This window comes from Manihot esculenta, chromosome 2 (assembly GCF_001659605.2).
Source record: "Manihot esculenta cultivar AM560-2 chromosome 2, M.esculenta_v8, whole genome shotgun sequence".
Classification (NCBI taxonomy): domain Eukaryota; kingdom Viridiplantae; phylum Streptophyta; class Magnoliopsida; order Malpighiales; family Euphorbiaceae; genus Manihot; species Manihot esculenta.
This window is the reverse complement of record NC_035162.2, coordinates 12,435,986-12,461,049: the sequence shown is the minus strand read 5'-3', so window position 1 is coordinate 12,461,049 and position 25,064 is coordinate 12,435,986. Positions and strand designations below refer to the sequence as shown.

Genomic DNA, 25,064 nt, shown 5'->3' with positions numbered 1-25,064 from the left:
AGACTCTGTTGAATAATTATTTTTAAAGTAATATTAATAGTTAAAAAAATAATTTATAAAAAATTATTTCTACTATCCGCTATAATAATTAATAACTACTTAAACACGGCCTAAATTATTCAGACGTTAAATTTGAAAAAAATGTACAGTATCAACATTCTTTCATTTAGATAATTCTACATGTAAAGATGAAAATTTAATAAATAAATAAATGAATTCATCCTTTGATAACGAAATGACGATTTTTTAAAAGTAAATAAATTAAAATTAATTTAGAATAGCCACTAAATCACTAAACCCTTTTCACAATAAATTTTTATATTTAGAAAATCATTCAACACATCAAAAACAAAGTTTAAATTCAAATGGATAAGGATATAATACTCACTTGAAATACTTAGATAAAATTAACAATTAAATTAAGTGACATAATTTAGGGTAAATTTAAAAAAAAAAAGTTCATAGTACAATTACTAAATATCGAAAAAGTATACAATTTTCCACATTCTCTTTAAAATACAAGTATTATTGGCTATTGAATTGTATTATTTAAAACGTTAAAATATTAAAAACTAAATATGAATTCTAAATATCTACACTATAATGTCATAATAACATAATATAAAAGAGATTTTAAAACTTGGAAATTAGTAAAATAGCAAGGTAAAGACAAAGCACAAATGTATATTTTAGTTAATAATTTTTTTTTTCATATTATATAAAATAAAATATGCTTTAAAATTAAAAAAAAAAATACAAAGAATAATATGAGAGATGAAATACCGAGAATATATATATATAGCCATTGAACGATAGGGAAAGCAACCAAACAAAAAAAAAAATTCATCTGATTTGATATGTATAATATTTAAAAAATTATAGCATTTATTATATTTAGTTTTCAAGTAAACACTTATTAATCGACTTTTAGTTTGTATATAAGTAAGAATTGCAACAGCTCGAGTATTTTATCCCACTAAATTTTTAATAAAATAAATTTAAATTTAAAAATTAATAAACATAACGGTTTGAATCAAAAAATATTTTTTATATAATATTTATTAATTTTTTATATGTTTTTATAAAAATTAAAAATTAAATATTTTTAAAAAGACTAAATATTATTAATAAAAAATATTTTTTATATAAATTATTTGTTAAAATATATAAAACTAAATGAATTTAAATTTTATTTAAATAATAATAATTAAATTTAGAATGAATTTAAATAATTTAAATTAATTTTTAATTAAATTTAAAATAAATTATTGATATTAATCTGTTAATTTAATTTTGGCAGGCTTATATGTTTACATCCTATATATAAGTTTAAGAATAATTATATTTTTAATTGAATTGTGATTATATTTATAAATTTAATCTGATAATAATAAATATATCTGATTAAATGACAGAGTTTTATGTTGTACTCCCTCTGTTACCTATTTTTATTTTTAAAAAATATTTTGAATTGTGATTTTTTTTTTTTTTTATTGAAAAAATCGAATGGTTGAAGAGTACATGCATGGAGATAGGGCTGAACTAGCGTCGACTGATTGTTGCTTTTGCATATCTCTATGTAGGTCAGGCCTCCGTTTGGGAAAGTTGCTTCTCGCTGTTGACCTTCTTTAAGTAGGTGATTTCTATAGTCGGTTTGTTGGAAACAAAATAATAATTACTTTAATAAAATTAAAATAATTCACGACATGATATTATTTTTAATTTTTTTTAAATTAAAATCTATAATATTCGTATTTTTATTTTCTAAATTTACAGAAAATAATATGCACATTTTTGTAAAGTAGTTTTTTTTTACAGAAAATTATTAAACTAAAAACCACTTCAAAAATAATCAAAAAATAGTACTTCAAAATACAAAGATACCAACAAACTTTTAAATAATAAAATAAAAGATTATTTTTTAATTTATAATGTTGTTATTAATTTCATAATTTTATCATATTACTTGTAAAAATATATAATTAATTTCTGTTAACATAATATATTTTCAGTAACATATTATAAAAATAAATATTACTTTATGTAAATTTATAATATAAAATATATAATTTTCATAAAATTTAATATATTTTTGTCATAAAGTAAAAATTACTTTATAGTAACAATATAGACTCCCCTTTAAATATTATTAAAGACTTTATCAATTAAGACTTTAAGTTTTTTATCCATATAAATTTTAAAAAAAGTTTATATTTTAGAACATATTTATTCAAGAACAGAAAACCTAATTAAGAATTAGAATCGCATTTGGAGCCTATCGCTAGAGGATCCTGCTGCTAAGGAAAGGACTCTCAAAAACTGACTTAGACCTAGTTAATCATCTAGCCACTCATGATCTGCCACTCACGATCACCCCATCGAGTGTCATTCGCATGAAAGAGGTCTTGGGTGGTCTCAATCTCCCGACAATTTGGCTATCATAGCCAACAACATTCATTTTTTTCCTCTGCAGTGCCTCAAGTCACTTGTAATCAGAATCAATCTCCAATACCTTCCCCTCTTAGGTGGCATAGACATCCAACCAGACAACACGATTCTCGCCCTTCTCTCAAAGGCCTTCGTGCATGTGCCAAATTTTGTCATTGCTTTATATTGCTTGTAAATCTTTTTTATTCTGATACCAATTGTCACGATTTTAGATTTTAGCAATCGCCTAGAACCGTACGACGCTTGATTTGAACACTTTCAAGATAAGTCAGCTGTAAGAATCACCTGTGAACAAGATTACTCTGATTAGTCAAGGTTATATAAGCGAATAGCGAAGTCAACATGCAGTATTTCATTAGAAGCCTCATAGTAAGTACAAAAGAAAAGAATTGAACATGAGAATTTATGAACAGGTTATTTATTTTATTTAGGAGCAAAATAGTAACTATACATTATCATCGACGCAATCGTTACAATAATTTTCACCTCTTTTTTTTTCTGAGAAAAAATAGAAAATCTTTTCTGAAAATCTTTTCTAAAAAAAAATCGAAAATCTTTTCTTTGGTTAGAAAAGCCGGGGAAGTTCCCATCAGCCAACAATAGTTCTGCCTGATCGTCGGAAGTAGGGCTGAGCAGATTTCGGTTTAAACCGAAATAACCGACCGAACCGAACCGAACTAAAAATTTAGTTCGGTTTTATTTTTAATTCGGTTCGATTTTAATTTTCTGAAAAATCGGTGATTTCGGTTCGGTTCGGTTTTAGATTCAAAAATTTCGATTAGACCGAACCGAACCGAAATCACTAAACTACGTCGTTTTGAAATGTACCCTTATATTTGCCCTAAATCTAAAAGCCTGAGTCACGCTACCCATCTCCATTCCACGCCGCCTCACATCACAGATCAAACATGCCTGTGCCTTTCTCTGAGCATTGAGCTCCACCACTTCCAGCAGTTCCACAGTCCACCGTCCGACCTCCACTCTCCTCCCGACATCGACCGATTAACTGTCGCGGCTAACTTGGGTCATCGATCTTCACTACGTTGCGGATGCGCGAATTAGCAACGTTGACGACTCCTCACCTCACTGTCGGCGTCGGTCGTCACTCTCCACGGAATCGTCGGCGTCGGTCGTCACTCTGCACGGAATCGTCGGCCATCGCTCTCCAATCTATCGGCTCTCCGCACCGTCAACAACTTGGTTGCCCTCGGTCTTCCTCGGTCTTCCTCGGTCCTCCTCGGTCCTCCCTCCTCGCTCCTGGCTCCTCGCTCCTCCTCAGTCCCCGTCCCCGTCCCCAGTCTTCAGTATTGATTTTTTATTTGTAAAGACAGGTAGGCTTTCTAATTCAGATCCTTTGCTCTATTTCTTGTCATTCTTATGATTCTGTCCTCTTCATACTTTGTTGATGCTCTTTGCCGAGTGGGTTTTGCAATTTTTATTGTTTGATTAGCTGTGTTTTAAATTTGAGTAATCAGCTCTTCTTTCGATTGTTCTTGGTGCTTAACTTTCATGGGTTGGATTTGGTTTGTTGAGATAAAATCCAATATTTTTTTGATCATTTTTTGTCAAATTGGGTTTTAGCCGGCTGATTTTGCTTTGGGATTGTCATTTTTTATATTGCGCTGAAATTTCCGTGTAATTTTTGTATTCGTTTGATGTATTAGATGGTTTTGTAAATTAAAATTAAAATATTTTAATTGGATTTTAGAATGAATGTGAAAAAAAAGTTTAAAAATCGAATCGAACCGATCGAACCGACCGAACCGAACCGAACTAAATCGGTTCGGTTCGATTCGGTTATTCCTCTTATTCGGTTCGGTTCGGTTTGTGTAAAATTTTAAAATTCGGTTTTCGGTTATTTCGGTTCGGTTCAGTTTTGAACCGAACCGACCGAATGCTCACCCCTAGTCAGAAGCCCGAGGAATCCAGCCTTTGAAACCGGTTCAGCATGAATGCAACGAAAAGACCCAGAAATAACGAGTAATGAAACAGTAGCTTAAAAAAAGTCCTCGCTTTCTCTTGAACAAGGGAAGGACGGCTCACTTGAAAAGGCGAGGATGGTAATTTACTAAAATTTTACTTTTAGTATCATTTCTTTTTTCATAAGTTAAATATTAAAAAGAAGTATCAAATAATTACAGAATGGCGAGAATTTACAAGTTTTTTTTTGGGATATTTTTATAAATTTATTAATTTTAATTTAATGATATTGTATCAAACAGTATATATTATTGATTTCAATAGTTTTAATTTTTATGAACCACTATTATAAAATAAAACAATTTGAAATTTTAACTAGTTAAATAGTATTTATTATTAAATTCAAAAAAAATAATGTATAACAAAGTAATAAAATGGATCTGAAAAAATTCAAACTGAGGCATAGTTTTTACAAGAGAGAAATATTACATAATGAAATTCGAAGGATTTTTAGTATTAACATATAAACCTGCTGTAGGAAGCAAAAACTCTTTGATGATACATAACTTTAAGCTGAAGAGCTTTTACAACAGAAATTGAAGAATGGCCTAATTGTTCACTTCCACCATTTTTAAAAAGAATTGGAGTCTTCCAATTCAATTATCAACTTAATTTTTTTAGATGGCTTATAAATATTTAATATAATTAATTATTATTAGATATCAGCTGATATCTAAAAAAATTAATTATCTGCACGTTAATTAATTTTCACATCTTTAAATTTTAGTTTAATTGATTTTATTTTTGATTTTTAAATTTTTAAATTTAATAATTTATGCGGTAATTTGATAATTTTAATTTAATTAATTTTAATTTAATTTTAGTTAATTTATAAATTTAATAATTTATGTGACAATTTGATAATTATTATATATATTATTATTATTATCATTATTTATATAAACTAATTTAATAAATGATTAAATGATTGAAAAGACTAATATTTACATTATATTAAATTTTAATTTAAATATTTAATTAACAAAATATTTACATTTAAATGCAACTTTAATCAATTTTTAAATTTTAAAATATAAGAGTTTAGGTAAAATATTAAATGAAATATTTTATTTTTTTAAAAATATAAACTAAATCTATGTATGAAAATAATATTAATTCATAAACTATAATTGAATGACATTTTTAATTCTAAAAGTAATAATATAACCGTTAAATATGCAAAAGATAATAATAATCATAAAAATTTTAGAATATATATTATTTTTAATTATTTTATATATATTATGATTTTAAATTAAATAATATATATTATAAAATATTTATAATTATTATTATAAAATGAAATTTATTATTGTTGAAAATATAAAATACATAATATTTATATTTAGATAATTTTTAAAATTAAAATTAAAGATAAATAATTGAATAATAGACTAACTCAATTTATTCAAAATTTAAAATACAAACATTAGAATTTTTTAATTAATTAGTCAATTAAAAATAATTATAATAATATACTTAATATATCAGTTAAATAATCAAATTATCATATAAATTATTAAAATTTAAAATTTATATATTAATTAAAATTACACTAAAATAATTGAACCATTTAATTTAAAATTAAAATATAAATACGATAATGAAGCTTTTTAATCAATTGCTCATATTAATAAAATATAGCTGCAACAATTGATATGCAAATACACTAATAAGAGTATATAAAATAAATAAATTAATATAACAAATTAAAAGATATTTAACTTAATTTATAAAATTTAGCTTATAAGCTAAATTTTATAAATTAACTTTAAACTTATAAGTAATTTTTTCATCAAATGAAGTTACATATAATTATAAATTTTTAATAATAATACTGTACTGATTTAATTGATCAAACTAGGTACTTATAAGTATTAAAATAAAAAAATTAAAATACCAACTTATCCTTTTCATGCTTATAAGGTTGTTAACAAGTCCTTTAAATTTTACGGCTTATAATCTGGTCAAACTAGCTAATAAGTAAAGACAAACACACACTTATTTTTTTTCAAGTTTAAAAAGGTAGGGACTGATCGAGAATTTTAAAATTTTAAAGTATAGCAGTTGAAGGGTCTATCAGCTAGAAGTACGCTGTTTGAGACTTTTACTAAACGCATATGGAGTAGCTCTTGGATAAAAAACTTCCATCAGCTGTTCCTAACCTCTAAAACAAACAGTGGAGAACGGGAAGTTTTGTGATTAGGAAAACAGCAAAAGGTAAAGAGAGAAACCAACTAGAAAGGTTTGGCTGGAATTACACTAATACTGCCATCTCTAAAACGTTTACAATTGACATTACCCATGAAAACAAAAGTCATTATTGTAAAGCCAAAACTAGCACATAAATGGGAGTAGATTATTAATCACAGCAAAAGATATTACCCACTCTCAAGTTGGTCACTCCTAACTCCTTTCTTGAAGTTTCTGCATCGTTTCTGCCAGAGATTGATGCGCATCCCAGTTGCTTCTCTCGCGATTTTTTTGATCTGAGCAATATTGTGAAAGAGAATTGAAATGTAAATTTTCAAGAAAAAAAATGACACATGCACAAGCTAATGCAAAAGAACTGAATTTGCTATGACACAAAGCAAGGGACTTAGAATTCCAATATGATTCAGGAATTGATCAATGTAAATTGATGGTGAATTAGGCATGTAACATTCTTACCCTTCCTGGTCCGGGCATTAGTGCTAGTGCGCTGTCCTCTGCATGGCAAGTTGCAAACATGATTGAATCCTCTGTAGCACCTACTGTCTACCAATTTCTGTATATCACTTCTAACACATCGTTTCTAGTCCACCCAAAATTGAATCAGTCAGCGTGACGAACTCATAGGAAAACAATGCATAGTAGAGTAAGGAAACAGAGTGAGAAACAATACTAATTCTTCTCCAGTCATGTACTTGGACACTTCATCCCTTAGAGAATGGATCTCAACTCCAGTCAAGTCTTTAGCAAGTTTATTCTCTATACTGAGGTCGGTGAGAATTTGGTGCGCTCTTTGACGGCCAATTCCATGGATGCGCTGAAGAGCAAACTTCAACCGCTTGTCATTTGGGATTTCAGCATTGCCAATGCGTAGGCATTGGACCCTTTGGCAACGAAGCTGTAAAAGGGAGTTATGAGAGAGCATCCAAAATATAAGCTTGAAATAGTTGGGGACATCAGAAACCAGAACCAAAATCCAGGTGTCAACTGTTATTATTTGATAAATAAAAATACATGAAGTTTTTAAGTCTGTGCTTTATGCCAAGAACTAATCAGTAATCACTGATTCTGAAATCACCTAGTTGATAGATAAATTGAAACCACAAGAATTATCTAAGTAGCATTTCAAGTTACGTTTTTGTTTTTCTGCTCGGAAGCGATCAAGTGAATAAAATAAACAGGTCCGTGAAGTAATGGTTCAAGAATTAGTGAAAGAGAACAGCTATTACCATTTTACACTCTGTTTGGGAGGAGGTAGAGTAAAATAAGTTTTTCTAAAGTATGGTTTCTTAAGGAAAGTTTTTTTATAGTTTGTAAACCTTAATAATTTAAAACCTCCAAAAACCTGCTTTAAAAATTCTACTCCCTCCCAAACATAGGTCCTCCCATTACCTTAGAAAACTCTGTCCCAAACGAAGGGTTAGGGTTTTGCAGTCGTTTGTAATTGAAGCCAAACATGAGAAATTGAAATTAGCAATGAAACGAAACCAAGCAGAGAATATCATAAACATCACTGAGAACTGAGAATTAGAATAACAAAATTATATCAGTAAACACTGTGCAGAAAAGCACAATTCTCGCAAATACTACAACACGAGAATGAAACAATATGAGTCGCTTTCTTCCATTTTAATTTGTGAGTAATCAAAGGAGAAATCAAGGAAACAAAATGCAGTACACACACACAGAGAGAATCTAAATGGATGCTAAATCTGTAGAATATGAAATCGAAAACCACCAAATTAGCAAAGCCAGAGAGCAAGCGGTCGCGCAAGTATTTCTGGGTAGATGAGAGTCGTTGAAACTCACCGACAAATTTTTACTCAGAGCTTGACTAATATCGTTAAGTAATCCAATCGATCGGCGCGAACAAAACATTGTCATCCGAACTTAACAGCGATAGAAAGGAAGCGAGGGCTGCGATGCGGAACAACCAAACAACTTTGTTTCTGTTACCATGCGAATGCAAGGGCAAAAAGGGCAAGATAACTGGCCATGTCTTTAGGCCCAAGTCAGAGGCCCAGAAGGGACTCGGTCCTGCTAAGCTTAGAACTCTTCTTTGAATTGAAACATCTCTGATCTGCACAGGCAAATTCAGGTAATCGTTTGGAAAAATTGTAATTGATAAAACTACAGCATTTCAGTAATTGATGAGACTTCCTCTTCATGGAACCTTCAACGACTCAAAAGTGTTTTTGAAGGTGAAGAAATTGCTAATATCATCTCCCTGCCAGTAAATATTTTTCGCGGTCATGATTACATAGTTTGGCATTACACAAATTCAGGTGAGTATTCAGTTAAATTTAGGTATGCTTTAGCTTGCTGTTTACCTAGGAACTCGAATAGAGGAGGAATGGGATAACAAAAAGAAGGAGCTATGGAAGCAAATTTGGAAGTTGAATCTCCCTCTTAAACTCCTTATTTTTCTTTGAAAATTCTTACAAGACCGCCTTCCAACTGCAGAGCAATTACATAAAAGCATACCTCATCTCTCCAAAAACTGCAAATACTGTGGAAATTTAGAAAGCATCAGCCATCACTTTTTCAAATGCCCAAAGGCTTCTCACATATGGTTGTTGTGTCCGATCATGTTGCCATCTTCAAACCTCAGGCAATTCGGCTTATGACTGTTGGGAAGAAATCTCAACAGGTCTGAAGGATTTGGATAAAGACCGATGCCTAATGGAGCTTACTTTTTTTATACTCTGGAACATATGGAAGAGCCGAAACATTTTAATTTTCAAGGACATTAATCAGCCCACCATGAAATTCTATCAGCGGCTTTATATCATTTTCATGGGTTTCTTAATACCAATGAAGTTGCACCAACACCGATAGTCTCACAAGCAGGTCTAACCATTTCAAAATGCACAGTGAGCAAGACCCAATAAACTTTGATAGGGCATTTAATTTAGTAAAAAATTGTGAGGCTATTGCAGCTATTGCTTGAAATGCAATTGGTATTCCAATTGAGTGGAGCTGCAAGCCTTGTTTCGAAGTTACTGACCCCTTGGTTCTGGAGGCTTTAGTTTGCAGATAAGCTGCTTGTTTACAAAATGTTATTTTAAAGGGAAACTCTCTTAATGTAATTCAGGCTTTGCAGGGAAATAGTATTAAGAACCTTGATATAATTCAAGCTTTGTAGAGAAAAGCTCTCGTCAATAATCTTAGGAACTGTATCCACAACTCTAATCGTTTAACCTCCCTGCTTCAATCAGTTCAAAATATTCATGTCAATAAAAATAGAAATATGATAGTTCAGAATGAGCTAAGCAGTGTCTATTAAATGAATCTTTTTACTATAATCTTTTGGCATAATATAACTTTATAATTTGATCCATGCCCGTTTAGTGATCAGAATTCATTTATATCTTTAGAAAAAAAAAGTTTTCATAACCCAAATTTCTTACATTATACACACACATGAACCGGTAAACATACAAGCACAATCATCTACAGTACTTCCTTCATAGAGCAGGAGGTCATTTTCAAACCTCAAAAAACTACAATCATTAATCAATTGTTCCCACCCAGTCGACTGCGAGCCCCGTCTGTCCTGGTTTGGCCAGATGATCCTTGAGCTTGGCCGCCACCAAAATCATTTTGAAAATTGAAACCACCACTACCACTGCCTCCACTAAATCCAAATCCAAATCCGCTGCTGCCTCCATAAAATCCAAAACCTCCATTGCCGATCGAGCTAGATCCGCCCCATCCGAAACCAAATCCTCCTGCACCATCAGGCCTCCAACCAGCACCTGACCCGAAGCTAAAAGTGCTACCACCAGGACCGGAACCTGTAGCCCAATTGTAAGTCCAGTTTCTATCACGCGATGAGCCAGATTGGGACCGGAAGTTCCAAGTCGGGTGATGCCCCGAACCGCTGCCTTGGCTTGCCATCTTTTTCTATTTCCGGCTTTGCCTCTCCGCCTGCCTACCCTTTTATCCACTGATGCGTGAAGTGAGAAAACGTGGACCACTAGCCATTAGACAAAATGGGTCTATGTTATGGTCATTCTAGAAAAGTATAAGATCATTATTTTTTTTCAACATTTTTTAGGTTATTGAAAAAACAAAATCAAATGTTTAGTAATTTTTATGTTTATATTTTAAATATTTTTATATTTTTTTTCCATTCACTTTAATTTTAACTATTAATTTTAATTAATTTTTTAATTTATATATTTATATTTTGTAAATTATTATTAAAAAATTTATTGAATAAAATTTTAAATTTTAAATAATAAAATAAATATTTTTAATTTATTATGAGTAAATATATTAAATTAAATTTAAAAAAATTAATAATAAATTACAATTAAATTTTTAAATTTTTTATTAATAAAATATAGTCTTTTAATTTAAATATTTATATTAAAAGTAAATTTATTATATATAATATTAAATGTATTATTAAATAAATATTTATTATAAAAATATTTCTATTATATAAAATATTGAATATATATTAAAATATTTTATTAAATATTTATACTCAATATTATAAATTATATGTATATTTTAATATATAAAAAATTATATTGTATATTAATAATATTAAATAAAATAAAATATTCTATGTTTTAGCCTATAATTTTTTTATATTTTAAGTTTTTATTAAATCTTAAATATGTATATAGAAGTGGGAATGAGAAATAAATAAGAAGATTAATAAAAAAAATATTTGTTAAATAAAAATATATATTTTAAAGATTATTTTATTAGTTTAATAAAATTTTAGGGATTATATTGTAATTTATTATTAAATTTTTATATTTAATTTAATTTTTTATATTATAATTGTGATAAATTGAAAATTTTTAATTTTATTATCTAAAATTTAAACTTTTAAATCTAAATATAAATATATATTAACATAAATATTTAAATTTTTTATTCAATAAATCTTAAAAATAATAATCCAGAAATTAAATTTCGATAAAATTAATTGAGACTAAGACTTAAAACTAAAGTAAATGTGAAAATTCATAAACTTATAGATTTTATTTTTTAATAAGTTTTTTTAATTATTGATTAATTAGGAAATAAATCAAAACTTGATGAAATATTATTGAACAGAATTAAAATAAAATGGGTTAATGAAAAATAATTAATTACAGATAAAGCAAACAAAAGGGAGGAACAAGTAGAGCTTAATTATTTGATAAATTATTGCTTTCCCTCAGAAAAAGTTTATTATTGCATGTAGCCCCTCCTTAGTCCAGATAGTAATCACTGATTAGTAACTAGGGACTTTGGAAATCTATATAAGAGAATTGACAATTAGATTGAAGTCTTGACGACTAACAGCTCCATCTCCATTCACATCCATACAACCAACAATGTTCTCCCAATCCTCCATAGGCAACTCCAGTCCAATATCCCGTGCAAGTTCATACAACTCCTCTGCAGTCACAACCTCACCGCCATCAGCGTTGAGAGCTTCAAAGGCTGTCTTGAGAGAATTTGCAAGCTCACCAAGTTCCATATCTTTAGTGTTCATATCTAAGAACTCTTTTATGCTTAGCAAACCATCTTTGTTAGCGTCTCCTTGTTGCATCATTGCCATCACATCTTGTTGGCTAGCTTTGTAACCCAGTGACCCCAGGATTCCACCAAGCTCTGCTTCTGTAATGAAGCCGTCGTTGTCTGAGTCGAAAGCTCGAAAGGCTTCCATTAGACTCGAGACTTGGCTCAGTGTCTCAATTTCTGCAGAGAGGGATTCAGATTGTGCCATGGAGGACCTTGTCATTGCAGTTTTGCTCAACTCAAGTCTTGTGTTATATAGAAAAAGCAAGAGATGATGGATTGATGGTTATTCTTTTGCAAAGAAAAGGCAGATTCTTGTGCTTTAAAAGACATTGGCATTAATTCCTTCATCCGCAAATTGTCGGGATAAGTACACTATGCTGATTGTGACACTAGATTATTAAATTATGCTGAATTCCCTTTAATTTTTTTTAATTTAATATTCTAATATCAAAAATTTATATTGCGTAAATTAATAAAAAAAGATTGCTTTCCTTTTATCTTTTTCATTTATCTGTAAGTGATGTGTAATCGTAGACGTCTACGGTGCTATTTGTATCCCTTTTTCTTTTATCATCTGTCAGTGACGTCTATCCGTTTAGAGTGTCACTTGTTTTTATCATTTAGATTTATACTTACGGATGCCTCAAAACTCATTTCCACATCAGACGGCCATTTAATTTCTCTCGACATGCATGTGGGTAGAACTATAAAATGACTGGTCTCGCTTCCTTTATCTTCTATCACATCACTAGACTAAACTTCTCCAATTGGGTCCGTGCTCATGAACCATTCGGCCTGCCCTATATGTTTGGGTTAAAATTCACGATAGTGGACAGGTTTGCTTGAAGATGACTTGATGAATTTTGAGTCTGCATTTTTCTTTAAAACTCGGTATTGTCCAGACATAAGAAATCTGACCGTCATTAAAATTTATATAGATCGAATAAAAGACATAATAATAAAATTTAAGTAAAAGTTAATATTTAGATTAGCTTTAATAAAGCATAGATTTCACCAGCTAAATCCGGATTTTTTCATGAAAAATTCAAATTTAACTGGTATTTTATGGAGTCATCATGGTTCCATTTATACAATGCTGGATGCTTTGCTAGGTTCTTCTGAAAAGTGATGCTTATTCTTCTTAGTTCCCATAAAATTGACAAGAAGCTTCATCTTTCTTTTAGATTTTCTTTTTCTTTTAGACAAATAACATAATGGAAACTATATCTGCAATGAGATTCCAACATCAAACCTCTTAATAAAATTTTCAAATCTCTTCCTTTATAATTTCTTCTTAAAAATCAAATTCTTCATTCATTAATCTTTAAGTCTAATCGTATATATAGTCTTTACTTTTTATAATTTTAATTAATTATTTTTGTTTGTAAATTTAACCCTAATGTTAAAATATTAATTGGCACAGTATAGTTCCATACCATGAGAGATAAAAGAAAAAAACATTTAATATTTTCTTATTGAATGAATTATAATTTAGTTCCTTTAATTTAATAAAATTTATATTTTTGTCCATATAATTATATAAACCAATTATGCAGTATTTGTGATTTAAAAAAACAAATTAGTCTTTGCGGTATAAGATTATTTAATTTCATTTGTAATTTAATCGCTATAATTTAACACATTCTAATAATTAATCTATATAATTTAAATACATACAATAAAATATTCCTTAAATAAATAATAATAATTTAACTTGTTTTTTTTTTCAAATTATAAAAATTAAATAGTTAATTTTTAAAAATATAGAAATTAAACTAATGTAAGTTCTACTAAACTATGGGACTAAATCATAGTACGTATCTCTTTATTATTTATAGATATTTTATGTATATATTTTCACATTGATTAAAAAAATTAGTTGACAAATTAAAGTAATAAATTGTGTTCTCTTTATTTCATTAAAAATTAAATAATTCATATTATTAATTATTTCTTCAATAATTATAATTTAAAATAGATGAAAAATAAAACTAAATATATATTTGAAAAAAACATGCATTATAAATACTTTATCCTAATTTTATGATAAATCAAAACATAATACACTAAAATTAGCAGAAACATTGGATCTCTTTAAAATTTTCGTTGACCTAGGATCCAAATTTTGAGGATCAAAAGGCAAGATGAGACTGAATGATTAAACTCCATCTTCATGAAATCACGTTCGAATAAATATAATATTAATTACATAATTGAATTTAATCCCATCGACATGATTAACCAGCCAAAAATCTATCAATGTCACCTTTCGCTGCACGTCAACCCACATGATAATCCCTTGAACATTCGCTTCAGTTTGTTCTGCATGCATGCAAACACACAAGAAAATTTAAATAAAGAAAAAGAGTGCAAATACCGATTGAAAACTGAGGAGATGAATTTAAGTAATAAGGTAAATTAATGCCATTTACACAGAAAGAAGAAGCAATGTTGCCTCTGGGAGTCTTTTTATTTCTGCTATGGAATTCTGGGACAACTCCACAATTCTCTTCTGATACAATTTTCTCATACCTATCTTGTCTTTCATTTCGTCGGAAAATCCTCCGCATCGACGTTTCGATCCTCACCGGTGCGCTTGACAATTTCGATTTCTTTTCCTGGAGAAAATTTCCATTTTTCTATCAGTTCCAATGCCATGCACGCATGCACATGCACGTAGGTCCCTCATGCTTACGATACCAAATCCCAATTCAAAAGATTGAAAGACCTTAACAACTTACCTCAAACTTGAGCCTCAGCGAGTCCCTTCGAGAATGACGAGCACCGCCATCTCTGAGCTGGCGAACGTAGGCTAGAAGCTCAGCCCGGCGATCGTAACACTTTGTTTCGGCGCCTTGAGGCCTTCTGAATAATGGGTTCCGTTTAGCTTTGTTTGTGAGATGATCACCAGTTTTATGATGGGAACATTTTCTCGGTGATTCTACATATACGCTGATAATGACTGATTTGTTGGAGTTGGTCGCCTTTGCCCAAGAAAATTTGTTGCTGAGATGGATCCTTGCCTCTGGTTTGCCCATGGATTCGAGATTATAGATATGAAAAATGAGATTATTGTTGAAGGAGCGTTGGTTTCTTCTAGAGCTTGTTCATCTGAACATGTAATGGTTGCACCAGAAGCAACCAATACTCGTTAAATAATATGGTTTGCCAACTCCTCTATATATACACGAGCACTCTGAGGAATGATCAAGCTAGGCTAAATCCAGGCCTTGACATTAGGGCCTGCTTTGAGATAATCCCACGGGAATATTAATTTGGATTGCCCAATTCCATTTTCCTAATCGAATTCAATTGGATTAATGGAAATATCAAAATCTGAATGATGAGAACCAAGCTGAAGTGATAAACTATATAAATTAAATTGCATAAAAAAAATCACTTCAATTCAGTATATCGGTTTTTCAAATATAAAATAGATAATGTCGATACTCTTTAATTTTTTTTTAGAAAAATACCATATGCTAATAATACTTTTACGATTGTACCTTTATCTATATTTTCATTAAAAATTAATAAAAAACCTTATTTTAGCATAAGAAATCTTCAAATTAATAAAAAAAATGTAATTAGAATAATATTTAAATTTAAAAATAAATAAAAAGATAAAAAAAAGTGTACTCTGATCTTGTAATTAAGTCTCCAACACACACCCCTAAAGCAAGTAATAGAAATGCAGATGGGTGAAACAACTTTATTTAGAATTTTGTTTGTTAATTTGAGAATTTATTATATTGAATTGATCTTTTGCGTTAGTTTTTAACGAAAATATGAACAGAAAGTATAATTATAAAAATACTATTAGAATAGGATATTTTTGTCAAAAAAAATTAAGGGTATAATTATAAAAAATAAATATAAAGTTTAGGATTTTAATGAATATTTTCCCACTATAAAAATTACATAATTTGGATCATGCACTCTGCTATTGTTAAAATCACATTAATGCCAAAAAATTATTTTATCCAATTAATAATATAATTTAACATTAGATATTAATTATGATAAAATTTACATATAATGAATCTAATAACTATAATATAATCAGTTTACATAAGTTTGTATGGAATCCTCTTGCTGATTTTTTGATATTAAAATATGTGATGGCAAGAAAAATTGAACGTGGTTGGTGATTATTTGGAGATTTGGGTTGAATAGTTTGGACTGTGTTTTGGGGGGTTTGTTTAATTTGGGTTTATGTCTCGGGGAGTTTATTTGGTTTGAACGTTTGATTTTCTTTTATGTAGTCCTCTTCTACTCGTATCTACCTTCTAAGCATTGAAAATGCAATATTGTGGCATGTATTAAATTATGTCTTGTTTCGTTGCCCAACTATTTCAGTTAGAATCGAGCACCGTTTAATTTCATTTGTAGGCACAGACGGATCTAGGATGCCACGAGCCCTCAAGCTTGGAGGACCAAAAAAAAAAAAAAAACAATTTACATATATATTTTTATGAAAAAAGAAATTATATTGTATATGCTAATTTAAATTTAATTAATTTTAATGGTCATGGGAGTACTTGAAATTTAAATTTCAATTGAAATTTATCAAAAAAATAAAAAAATAAAAAGATTGAGAAAGTGAGATATGGAACTAACCAGACTGAGATATGGAACTAACAACCGTTAATTATAATACCAATAATCTGCTAAGACCATTCATCAACAGGAACAAGGCCTCGACTAGATAAAATGCAAATACCAAGAGGGAAAGACATGAGACGGGATCATTAATGTCCTCGTTTTCTTCAAGCTGTATAATATATAAAAATTTCCCATAGAATTATTGACCACAAGGATAAGGGAAAGAACAAAAAGCTTCTTCAGAACAAATATATCAAGAATGTTTCTCATCATTGTCTCAATTCAAATGCATATGCAATATGTTTCTCCTTGGCCATCAACACAAGTAATCATCTAAAAAGAGACCCTCTAAACTGCTATTTCTACTATTTGTTAAAATCACTTACCACTTGCCAATCCCATTTTACCACATCAGGGCAAACACTATTGTGGCAACCATCATGTGTGGCATATGATAGTGTTAGCAAGTCAATCTAAAACAAACAATTTTAAGATAGCTCAAGTCCTCAAACCTTTTCAATCAGTAATTCCGACTTCTATTACCTCCTCTGAACCTCCATGGTCTCGTTGCCCTTGTCAACAGTAACCTGTGGAGCCCTCGACCAGATAGTGCAGCAGGACCAGTAGCCACAGGACGACGCAGCCCATAATCATCCTCATCCATTGAATCAAAGTCCAGGTGAAATCCATTGCGATAACGACCACTACCCTGTCCTCGATTGAAAGACTCCAAAGAAAAGAAATGATCATCCAGTGACTCGTCCAAATCATAATCATAATCATTAAAAATGCCATGACGACCCGGCTCAATCACATAATCCCCCAGCACCATAGCCCCCGGAGATGATGACATAATTGTGCTGATCACATCATTTCGCTCTCTCTCACATTCAAGCTTCTTCCATTTTTCTTCAAGAACAGGGTCCACAGCTCGGGGTCGTGCCAATGGATGCTTGGCCTTAACATGCTTCCTGAGCTGTTTATAAGTTCCAACAAAAGAGCACTCATCCTGCATGCAGCTTCTTTTTTTGGCATTGAGATACTTCCTGGCTGGTTCCACAACCGTCCAACCCTTCAACTGACCCCGACAGAGAGGGCATAGAAGTTCTGGAACTTCCATCTTCTCATTAGCCTGTCCAGCACCCAAATGGAAGCTTGAATTGTCCGCTGACCTGTTCAAATGTTGTATCTCTTCATTTACTTTGGTATAGGCCATTTTGTATTGCTCCAGACAATTGGAAAAACGTCGACTAGTGGCACACATATATGGACGACAACCCTTGTTATAAGAGGAACAAAGAAGGAGCACTGCATTGTGAGGAAATTCCAGACAAACAGAACAGGTTGCACCTTCCCAATCATTCTTCTCCAAGGCTTTTGAATGCTTCTTCTTTGAGTGGCAATCTTTCGAACTCTTCCTTCGGCTTGCTGGCAAAGGATATGGAGTCACTCTGTGACGCTGGGAATCAGCCTTGCATTTCACCTTATCAACTTTCCCCATTCACAAAATAAAGCTCTGAGAGAGAAAAGAGTACTCAAAATGAATCCATCTCACCATATCTTTATAATTCTTTATAATCTATTTATATGAGGGAATTTCAGGTTCCAACAAAAGAAGCATAATGTCAAAATTTACTACAACTTGGTCCTCCAAAATCATGTAATACATAGTCATAAGCTTATAGCTAATATGAGCCATGAATATCACATAATTGTCTTGCTCAACTTCCATTATAAGGTGTGTGGAATTCATTCATGATGATATAACCATTTAGAGAGAAGAAAACCTCTCTCCTTTTCCAGTAACATATCTAAGAATTTTATCATCAGAGACAATATTCAATGCACATACCCAGCAATTGGAAGAAAGAAATACATCATAGCTCACTGAATATTTTCTTAAGGGCTTCACACAGTGAAAAATAATCAGCAGTGACTGTTTCCTAGTTTTTGTAGATAGTGACACTAAAACACAGGACCATTATATTTCACAAGGTCATTGTAAATACAGGTGGAATTGTGCTGCATTAGCCACTCTTTTCTTAATCCAAATGGCAGGGAGGAATAAAGGCAACACCCTGCTTGGCAATGCAGAATAAGTGTGACCCAATGTATGAAGAGTTCCGAACAAAATTATACCATACGTACCTGTGTGTTTAGATATTTCCATTAGAGAGAGCTTATTATGATACTACTTTGAATTAATAAAATTTGAGTAGTGTCTGTTTGATATTGTGGTTTGAGGGCTACACTTTTCAGGAACGGAAAACATTTTAGATAAAATTTTAAGAAACTGTTTAGAAAAGACCATTTTCTTATTTAACCTTTTTATCATTAAAACTTATTAAAATGTGCATGTACTTTGCAAAATCAAACTCCATTTTCTTGACAGAAGTACTAAAGAATTTGATTGTAGAAGATACAGAAATGTTTTAATTGAGAGATTTTATGGACCAAGTAGTTAATTTTAACAAAACACAGGGATTTGATAGAAATTCACCCCATCTAAAAAGTGTCTTTATAAAAGCAATTCCAATAATAATGCCAAATAGACGATCATTAGACAAGTAAATAAACTTGGGTTGTATATTGTTCTTAAGGTACTGGTTTGACGCATGAAAACAGCCTTCTTGCAAATGCATGAGAAATTTTGCCCATGTCAAAACCTCTCCAAAGCTCAATGACCAAGTATGGAGTAAACACAAATAGTAACCTAATAAGAACACCAAAAGCATTTATTAAACAACTAGAAAAATAGAGCAGACGTATTCATGGTAATCTCACGGTTTAAAATAAAGTATCAGGCCTTATATTCTTCTTCTTTTACTATGTTACACAATAAGGTCCTCTTATTGTCCTAAATTCCAAAAATGTTACCAATGATATATAGCTACAGGTTCCAAATGTGCGAATTACATGCAAAGAAACTGTTTGACATGCACTTAAAAAACCAACTATTATAGTGCACAACACGAAAAGTTTCCAGGTAGCTAATGTAAACGTTATGCCAAGCATCATTAGTTAAGTTGAATTATAACATCAAGGACACACAGCTGCAGATTACTGGAACCAGGGACAGTTTTCTTATTTTATTTTGACCACTAGCATGAATACACATACCATTGATTTTGACCACTAGCATGAATACACATATCATTGACGGTGCTTCCATGGCAAAGTCATGATGTGCAAAAGTTTAGAGGAAGACAGAACACAAACACATACACTAAGGTAAAATGATTTGGAGCCAGTAATGTAAAGCTTAAGAGTTAAAATGTCTTAAATAAATAACATTTCAAAAGAATTTGTGATTTAGGAGGTAGAAATTACAAAACAAGGTAGAAAAAAATTACTAAATAAAGGAGATCAAACATCCTGATTAACTTTTTCATGTCCGTTTTTCCAACATAATTTGCCAGAAAATAGCTAGCCAAAATAGGGGCAATAAGGTGGTACTAGGTCAGTTGTGGGCAAACACGTAAAGATGTACTCGCTCATTGCTCAGCCAGCTTTGTCAATTAAGTTAGGGCAACATTAAACACTTCATATAGTCTAAAACTGAAATCAAGAAGCTAAGAACTATCAAACTAATCTTTAGCTTTCTTATTCAATTGTCTATTTTCACAACCCCAAATCACATGTCCACCAATTAGTTCTCCATCAAAAGAAAAATTCTTTTAGCTATACTGAACCTTGAATATCAAATGCAATTTTCTTCTCGCTTCAAGAATCAGAAAGTAGTCATAAAATTACAAGTCTTGCTTACACTTCAAATCTTTTCAAAAGAATTAAGCTAGAACATGATTATTTCAGCACATTAATGCTTCCGAAAAAAAAAGTGGTCAATGCTACACATTACGCTATGATAAAACATTGACAACAAAAATGTTGGTAGCAGATCAAGGGAATGGCATAAACCATGATCACAGAGCTACTCAATCCAACAAACCAAATCCCAGCATACAGAAGGGTGGCATGTTGCAAGCGATTGGATGAACAAATAAGGGTCCGTTTACTTGTAGAAAATAATACTCTATTTTCTTTTCCATTTTCTGAAAAAAAAAACTCTTATAAAATATATTTAGAAACTTATTTTAGTTTTAAATTTTTTTAATGTGTTATTCATTTATTTTCTAATGATATTATTATCTCTTATAAATAAATATGTTTGCCCATAATTTTTCAATTTTAATTAAGCAAAAGAGCTTTAGGATAATTTTGGTTATAGGAAAATCATTGTTTTCCATTTGGAAATAAAAAATTTATTAATAAAAGGAAAATAATGGACAATAAGTTAAAGTTATTTTCCAAATCTTAATTAAATTTTGAAAAACTAGAAGAATTTCTATTTAGACGTTCCAAATTTCCAAAATCTAACACAAATTTAAATTGTTTTACACTATTTTCTTTTACAAGAAAAATTAATATACTCCAAAATTTTTCTAAATTAAAAACAATGATTTTTATATTACAAATTATACCATAACTAACCATAAAATTAAATTAAATAATTATTTAAAAATATTTATTTATAGTCATAAAACAATACATTATTGTAAAAATAAATGTATAACATATGTTAAAACATGCTTAAAAAATATAAAAATAAAATAAAATTGTAAAAATATTTTTTAATAATTTTCTTTTTAATTAGGAAAGCTATGAATGAGTTTTTAAAAAAAATAATTAGAAAAATATTTGTATTATTCATACGTGTGTTTCCAAAATAAAAAATAAAAACTAAAATTCGTTATATTTAAATTTTTAAAAACATAGGTGAACTTAACCTAATTTTTCAATTCTTACATGCTAACATAAAACTTTTCTTTTCCCTAGAAACAACCTGGTGCAACTATACTAGCATAATGTTTAGTTCAATCCATGAACTAAAATTTTGTTGAATTCAATTAAATTCCATATCAAATTTCATTTAAAATGAATTTCACCATCTAGTTTTTTCTTTCTCGAAACTGTTTAGTTTAAAATAATTTAAAATGGAAGCTTCAAATGAAAATTCATATAATTCATGTTTGGTCTAATTTCCAACTGAAAGTCATTTGCTCTCATTTTCTAACTAGTAAAACTAAAAAATTATAATTTTCTACTCTACCAAAAAAATTATATATAAGAATTTACAACAATTAAAAGCATATAAATTCCTTAACATAGGAGATTTATATAATAACATAAATAACATAAAGTAAATATCATTTTAATAAAGCAGAAAGTGAGCAAGCAAAAAAATAATGAAAAGCTGAAACGAGAACAGATTAATATCTTTCTCTAATTAAATACTAGTATAAGTCATTTAATTAATAAATATAAGGAGATGGATAACCTAGAGAAAATTTTTCATAAGAGCATTTCAACCCAAAATATACTTTTATGCAAGTTTTGTGAAATTCATATTAAATTACATTACATTAGATAGGAATTCCTAGAGTTGTTTATACAATCCAAAACACAAAAACATGGAAATCAATTGAATTCCATCACATTTTAAGACATGGAATTGAACCAAACAAGCTCTAAACTTTTGCAAACCATTAAACCAGTTAAAGTGAAAAAAAATTAAAAAAGCCATTTGAAGCTTCAATATCCCATTTTTGGATAGTTTGAAGTGGAATATAGAGATAGCCTTTGTGACATTGTAAGTGAAAAACAAACTGCAACAAGATTTTATCAAATCCGCCATCAGTAGCGCTAACCAGTGCCAAGGGCATGCAAACAAATTACAAAAATCCAACCTCACCGTAAATCAGTTGGAGACAGGGCGTAGACTTAGATTTAAAAAAAGTTTCATAAGGAAATGAGAAAAAATTAAACATAACCAAAAAAATCCATGACAGGCGAGGCAGTAAAAATAAAAACCCTAAAAAGTGGATTTGGAAAACGGAAGAATCATCAATGAACCAAAATTTTACAGGATCATAGGAACAAGTGAGAGAGAGGGAACCGGAAGAGACATCACAAGTTGAGATCGAGAGTCAGAGCTTTACCTGGCAGATAGATAATAAATAAAAGGAAAATGCAGTGGGGATCAGAGGCTGTTCCCTTTTTATACAAAGTTCTTTCTCTTTTTTTTTTTTTAATTGGGTCGAACAAGACGGAAAGGAGGCGAAGGAGCGGCACCGATCTTCGCGGTCAGGATGGCCGTAGGTTGCGGTTGTTGCGCGAAGGAAGAGGAGGTACAATTGTACAATGTGTGCGTCCGCAGGTGGAGGTTTATTTTACTCTCCTTCCTTCTCCGATTGGTGGCGCTTTGGCAGTGACTTTCATTCGAACGCCATCGTGACGATATTTATGCAAAATCTCTGTATCTTCCCGATCTAATCTTCCTCGATCTCTCTCCCTTTTTCTTTTCACTGGAGACTGAAGAGTGGGCCCTAGGCCTAGGGGTTTGATTTGGGTCGGGCTAGAATTGTCGTGGGCTAAAATTACGGGCATCCGTAATTAAGGGCTCATCATATATAATCAAACGTTTACCACGCAAACCATCTTATGGTTTCAACGTGTCCTTCACCTATCTTGGCCGCCATTCACAAGCTGCCACTCACTGCTCAACTGGGAATTATATTCCAAGTAATAAATTTTTAGAAATTAACTTCCTGAAAAGATCGATATAAATATATTTGTATACATATACAAAACAAGTTTACAACTAAATTATTAAAAAAATAATTTCAAAAATATAATTTATAATATAATTAATTAAACAATAAATTAATAAGTTCTATTGAATTTAACTAGAGTAATGAGCTTACCGGTAATTTTATAATTTAATTAAAAAAATATTTAACAATTTCATAATTTTTTTAATTTTAATATTAATATTAGTGCACTCATAAATTTAATCTGCTATTAAATATATTTAAGTAAATCTGAAAATCTACTACTAAATATATTTAAATAAATATAAAAGGTGAATACAATTAAGGACCAATAAAAACACAATAGAAAAATGAATTATGTAAAACATGACATTGACTCTTTATTATTACATTATGTAACCAGTCAATTTAAATTGTACTGAATCTGTTTGACATTGACTCTTTATGATTACATTATGTAACCCAATTAATTTAAATTGTACTGAAATTATATAATATATTTTGAAATAATTTCTTTTTTTCAATTAAAAAATTGAATTCATTAAATTACTTATTAAAACCCAAATTTATAAAAAAAGTGTAAAATTACATATTTAAAATGTTTTTAAGGTCTAGATAAATTCGACTCATGAAACACAAACCCTAAAAACTCAACAACTCACTATTCATATTTTTACTTATATAGCATAATTAAAAAGCACCGCACCCTTTAATTCTTAGAGTTTCGACGGCTAAATTGATAAAATTTTTACAAAATCGATTATTTTTTTCAACAGATGTATAAGTCTTAATTAAACTCAAGAATAAGAGTAAAAAATAAAAAAAGAAACCATCTTATTTAAGAGAAAATAGAGAAAAGAACACAAAGCATAGGAAAGACAGTTCTTTCTCAATCAAGTTCAAGTTCTTACTTCCTAAATACAGGTAAGCCTCCAAATCGTTGACGGAGTCTAGTATCGAATCTGGAAGGTGTTCAACATGATACCAATTCTGTTCTGGTATGCATGCAAATCTCAAAAGTGGAAAAATAAGGAAGAATCATCAAAATCTTTTGCAAAGCTTTCTTGCACAAAAAAAACAAAAGAAACAAAACACCAATAGATAAGAAAAAAAATATATACACCCTTCATCCGAAGATAAAAAGGCAAGGCAAACCACACTCCCTACAATGGGAAGAAAGGGAAGGAAGCTCCTGTAGGCTGTATCCAAAAGAGACGGAGAAAATTGCAAGTCGGCACCAAAAGAGAGTTGTTCCCTTAAAAAGAAAAATGAAAATGAGAGAAAATTTCTCTCTTAAACAAAAGAGAGAGAGAAATGAGACTAAAGTTTATGTTTTAACACAACTGAATATTACTTATTTAATTTATTTTATACAATTCAATAATTTTAATATCTATAAAATAATATAATGTATAAAGAAATTTATACATTAATTTACATAAATTTAATAACATATATTTAACATTAAAAAAATAAGTGATATTAAACTAATTAATATTTCAAAAAATAATACAAATTCAATATATATATAATAAATTTTAATAAAAAATAAAAATTAATTATTAAATCAAATTAATAAATCAATTCATAATATGACACCATTATTATCATATCATAAATGAATCAATTAACAATAACAAGAAAACGAATATTTTTTTTCATAATTTTTTATATTTT

General features: G+C 29.9%; 5 protein-coding genes across 5 annotated transcripts; all 5 read right to left on the bottom strand.

The window, feature by feature from the left end:
* Positions 1 to 6,608: 6,608 nt before the first annotated feature.
* LOC110604895 (small ribosomal subunit protein S13, mitochondrial) lies at positions 6,609 to 8,608 on the bottom strand. The gene is made up of 4 exons (XM_021743186.2): positions 8,449 to 8,608; positions 7,313 to 7,537; positions 7,099 to 7,222; positions 6,609 to 6,917 (listed from the first exon to the last, which is right to left on the bottom strand). Exons 1-4 carry the CDS (start codon positions 8,521 to 8,523, stop codon positions 6,835 to 6,837), a joined length of 507 nt encoding a protein of 168 aa, XP_021598878.1. The 5' UTR covers positions 8,524 to 8,608; the 3' UTR covers positions 6,609 to 6,834.
* A 1,547-nt stretch (positions 8,609 to 10,155) lies between these two features.
* On the bottom strand, positions 10,156 to 10,539 carry LOC110608825 (glycine, alanine and asparagine-rich protein). Its single transcript, XM_021748115.1, has one exon. It carries the CDS (start codon positions 10,537 to 10,539, stop codon positions 10,156 to 10,158), a length of 384 nt encoding a protein of 127 aa, XP_021603807.1.
* A 1,225-nt stretch (positions 10,540 to 11,764) lies between these two features.
* Positions 11,765 to 12,408, bottom strand: LOC110609668 (probable calcium-binding protein CML29). Its single transcript, XM_021749422.2, has one exon. It carries the CDS (start codon positions 12,389 to 12,391, stop codon positions 11,903 to 11,905), a length of 489 nt encoding a protein of 162 aa, XP_021605114.1. The 5' UTR covers positions 12,392 to 12,408; the 3' UTR covers positions 11,765 to 11,902.
* Positions 12,409 to 14,327: 1,919 nt separating this feature from the next.
* On the bottom strand, positions 14,328 to 15,481 carry LOC110608824. The gene is made up of 3 exons (XM_043952923.1): positions 14,913 to 15,481; positions 14,704 to 14,789; positions 14,328 to 14,493 (listed from the first exon to the last, which is right to left on the bottom strand). Exons 1-3 carry the CDS (start codon positions 15,207 to 15,209, stop codon positions 14,484 to 14,486), a joined length of 393 nt encoding a protein of 130 aa, XP_043808858.1. The 5' UTR covers positions 15,210 to 15,481; the 3' UTR covers positions 14,328 to 14,483.
* A 1,546-nt stretch (positions 15,482 to 17,027) lies between these two features.
* Positions 17,028 to 23,123, bottom strand: LOC110609439. The gene is made up of 2 exons (XM_021749009.2): positions 22,776 to 23,123; positions 17,028 to 18,292 (listed from the first exon to the last, which is right to left on the bottom strand). The coding sequence occupies exon 2, from the start codon at positions 18,275 to 18,277 to the stop codon at positions 17,297 to 17,299; it is 981 nt and encodes a 326-aa protein (XP_021604701.1). The 5' UTR covers positions 18,278 to 18,292; positions 22,776 to 23,123; the 3' UTR covers positions 17,028 to 17,296.
* Between the last annotated feature and the right edge of the window lie 1,941 nt (positions 23,124 to 25,064).

Bases quoted from the DNA above. Each gene is read 5' to 3' on its own strand.
- LOC110608825 (XM_021748115.1), bottom strand. From the start codon at position 10,539: ATGGCAAGCCAAGGCAGCGGTTCGGGGCATCACCCGACTTGGAACTTC.
- LOC110608824 (XM_043952923.1), bottom strand. From the start codon at position 15,209: ATGGGCAAACCAGAGGCAAGGATCCATCTCAGCAACAAATTTTCTTGG. The intron at 14,790-14,912 runs GTAAGTTGTTAA...AATTTTCTCCAG, and splicing joins CGCTGAGGCTCAAGTTTGAG to GAAAAGAAATCGAAATTGTC.
- LOC110609668 (XM_021749422.2), bottom strand. From the start codon at position 12,391: ATGACAAGGTCCTCCATGGCACAATCTGAATCCCTCTCTGCAGAAATT.
- LOC110609439 (XM_021749009.2), bottom strand. From the start codon at position 18,277: ATGGGGAAAGTTGATAAGGTGAAATGCAAGGCTGATTCCCAGCGTCAC.
- LOC110604895 (XM_021743186.2), bottom strand. From the start codon at position 8,523: ATGACAATGTTTTGTTCGCGCCGATCGATTGGATTACTTAACGATATT. The intron at 7,538-8,448 runs GTGAGTTTCAAC...TCCCTTTTACAG, and splicing joins CTCTGAGTAAAAATTTGTCG to CTTCGTTGCCAAAGGGTCCA. The intron at 6,918-7,098 runs GTAAGAATGTTA...AATATTGCTCAG, and splicing joins TAATGCCCGGACCAGGAAGG to ATCAAAAAAATCGCGAGAGA.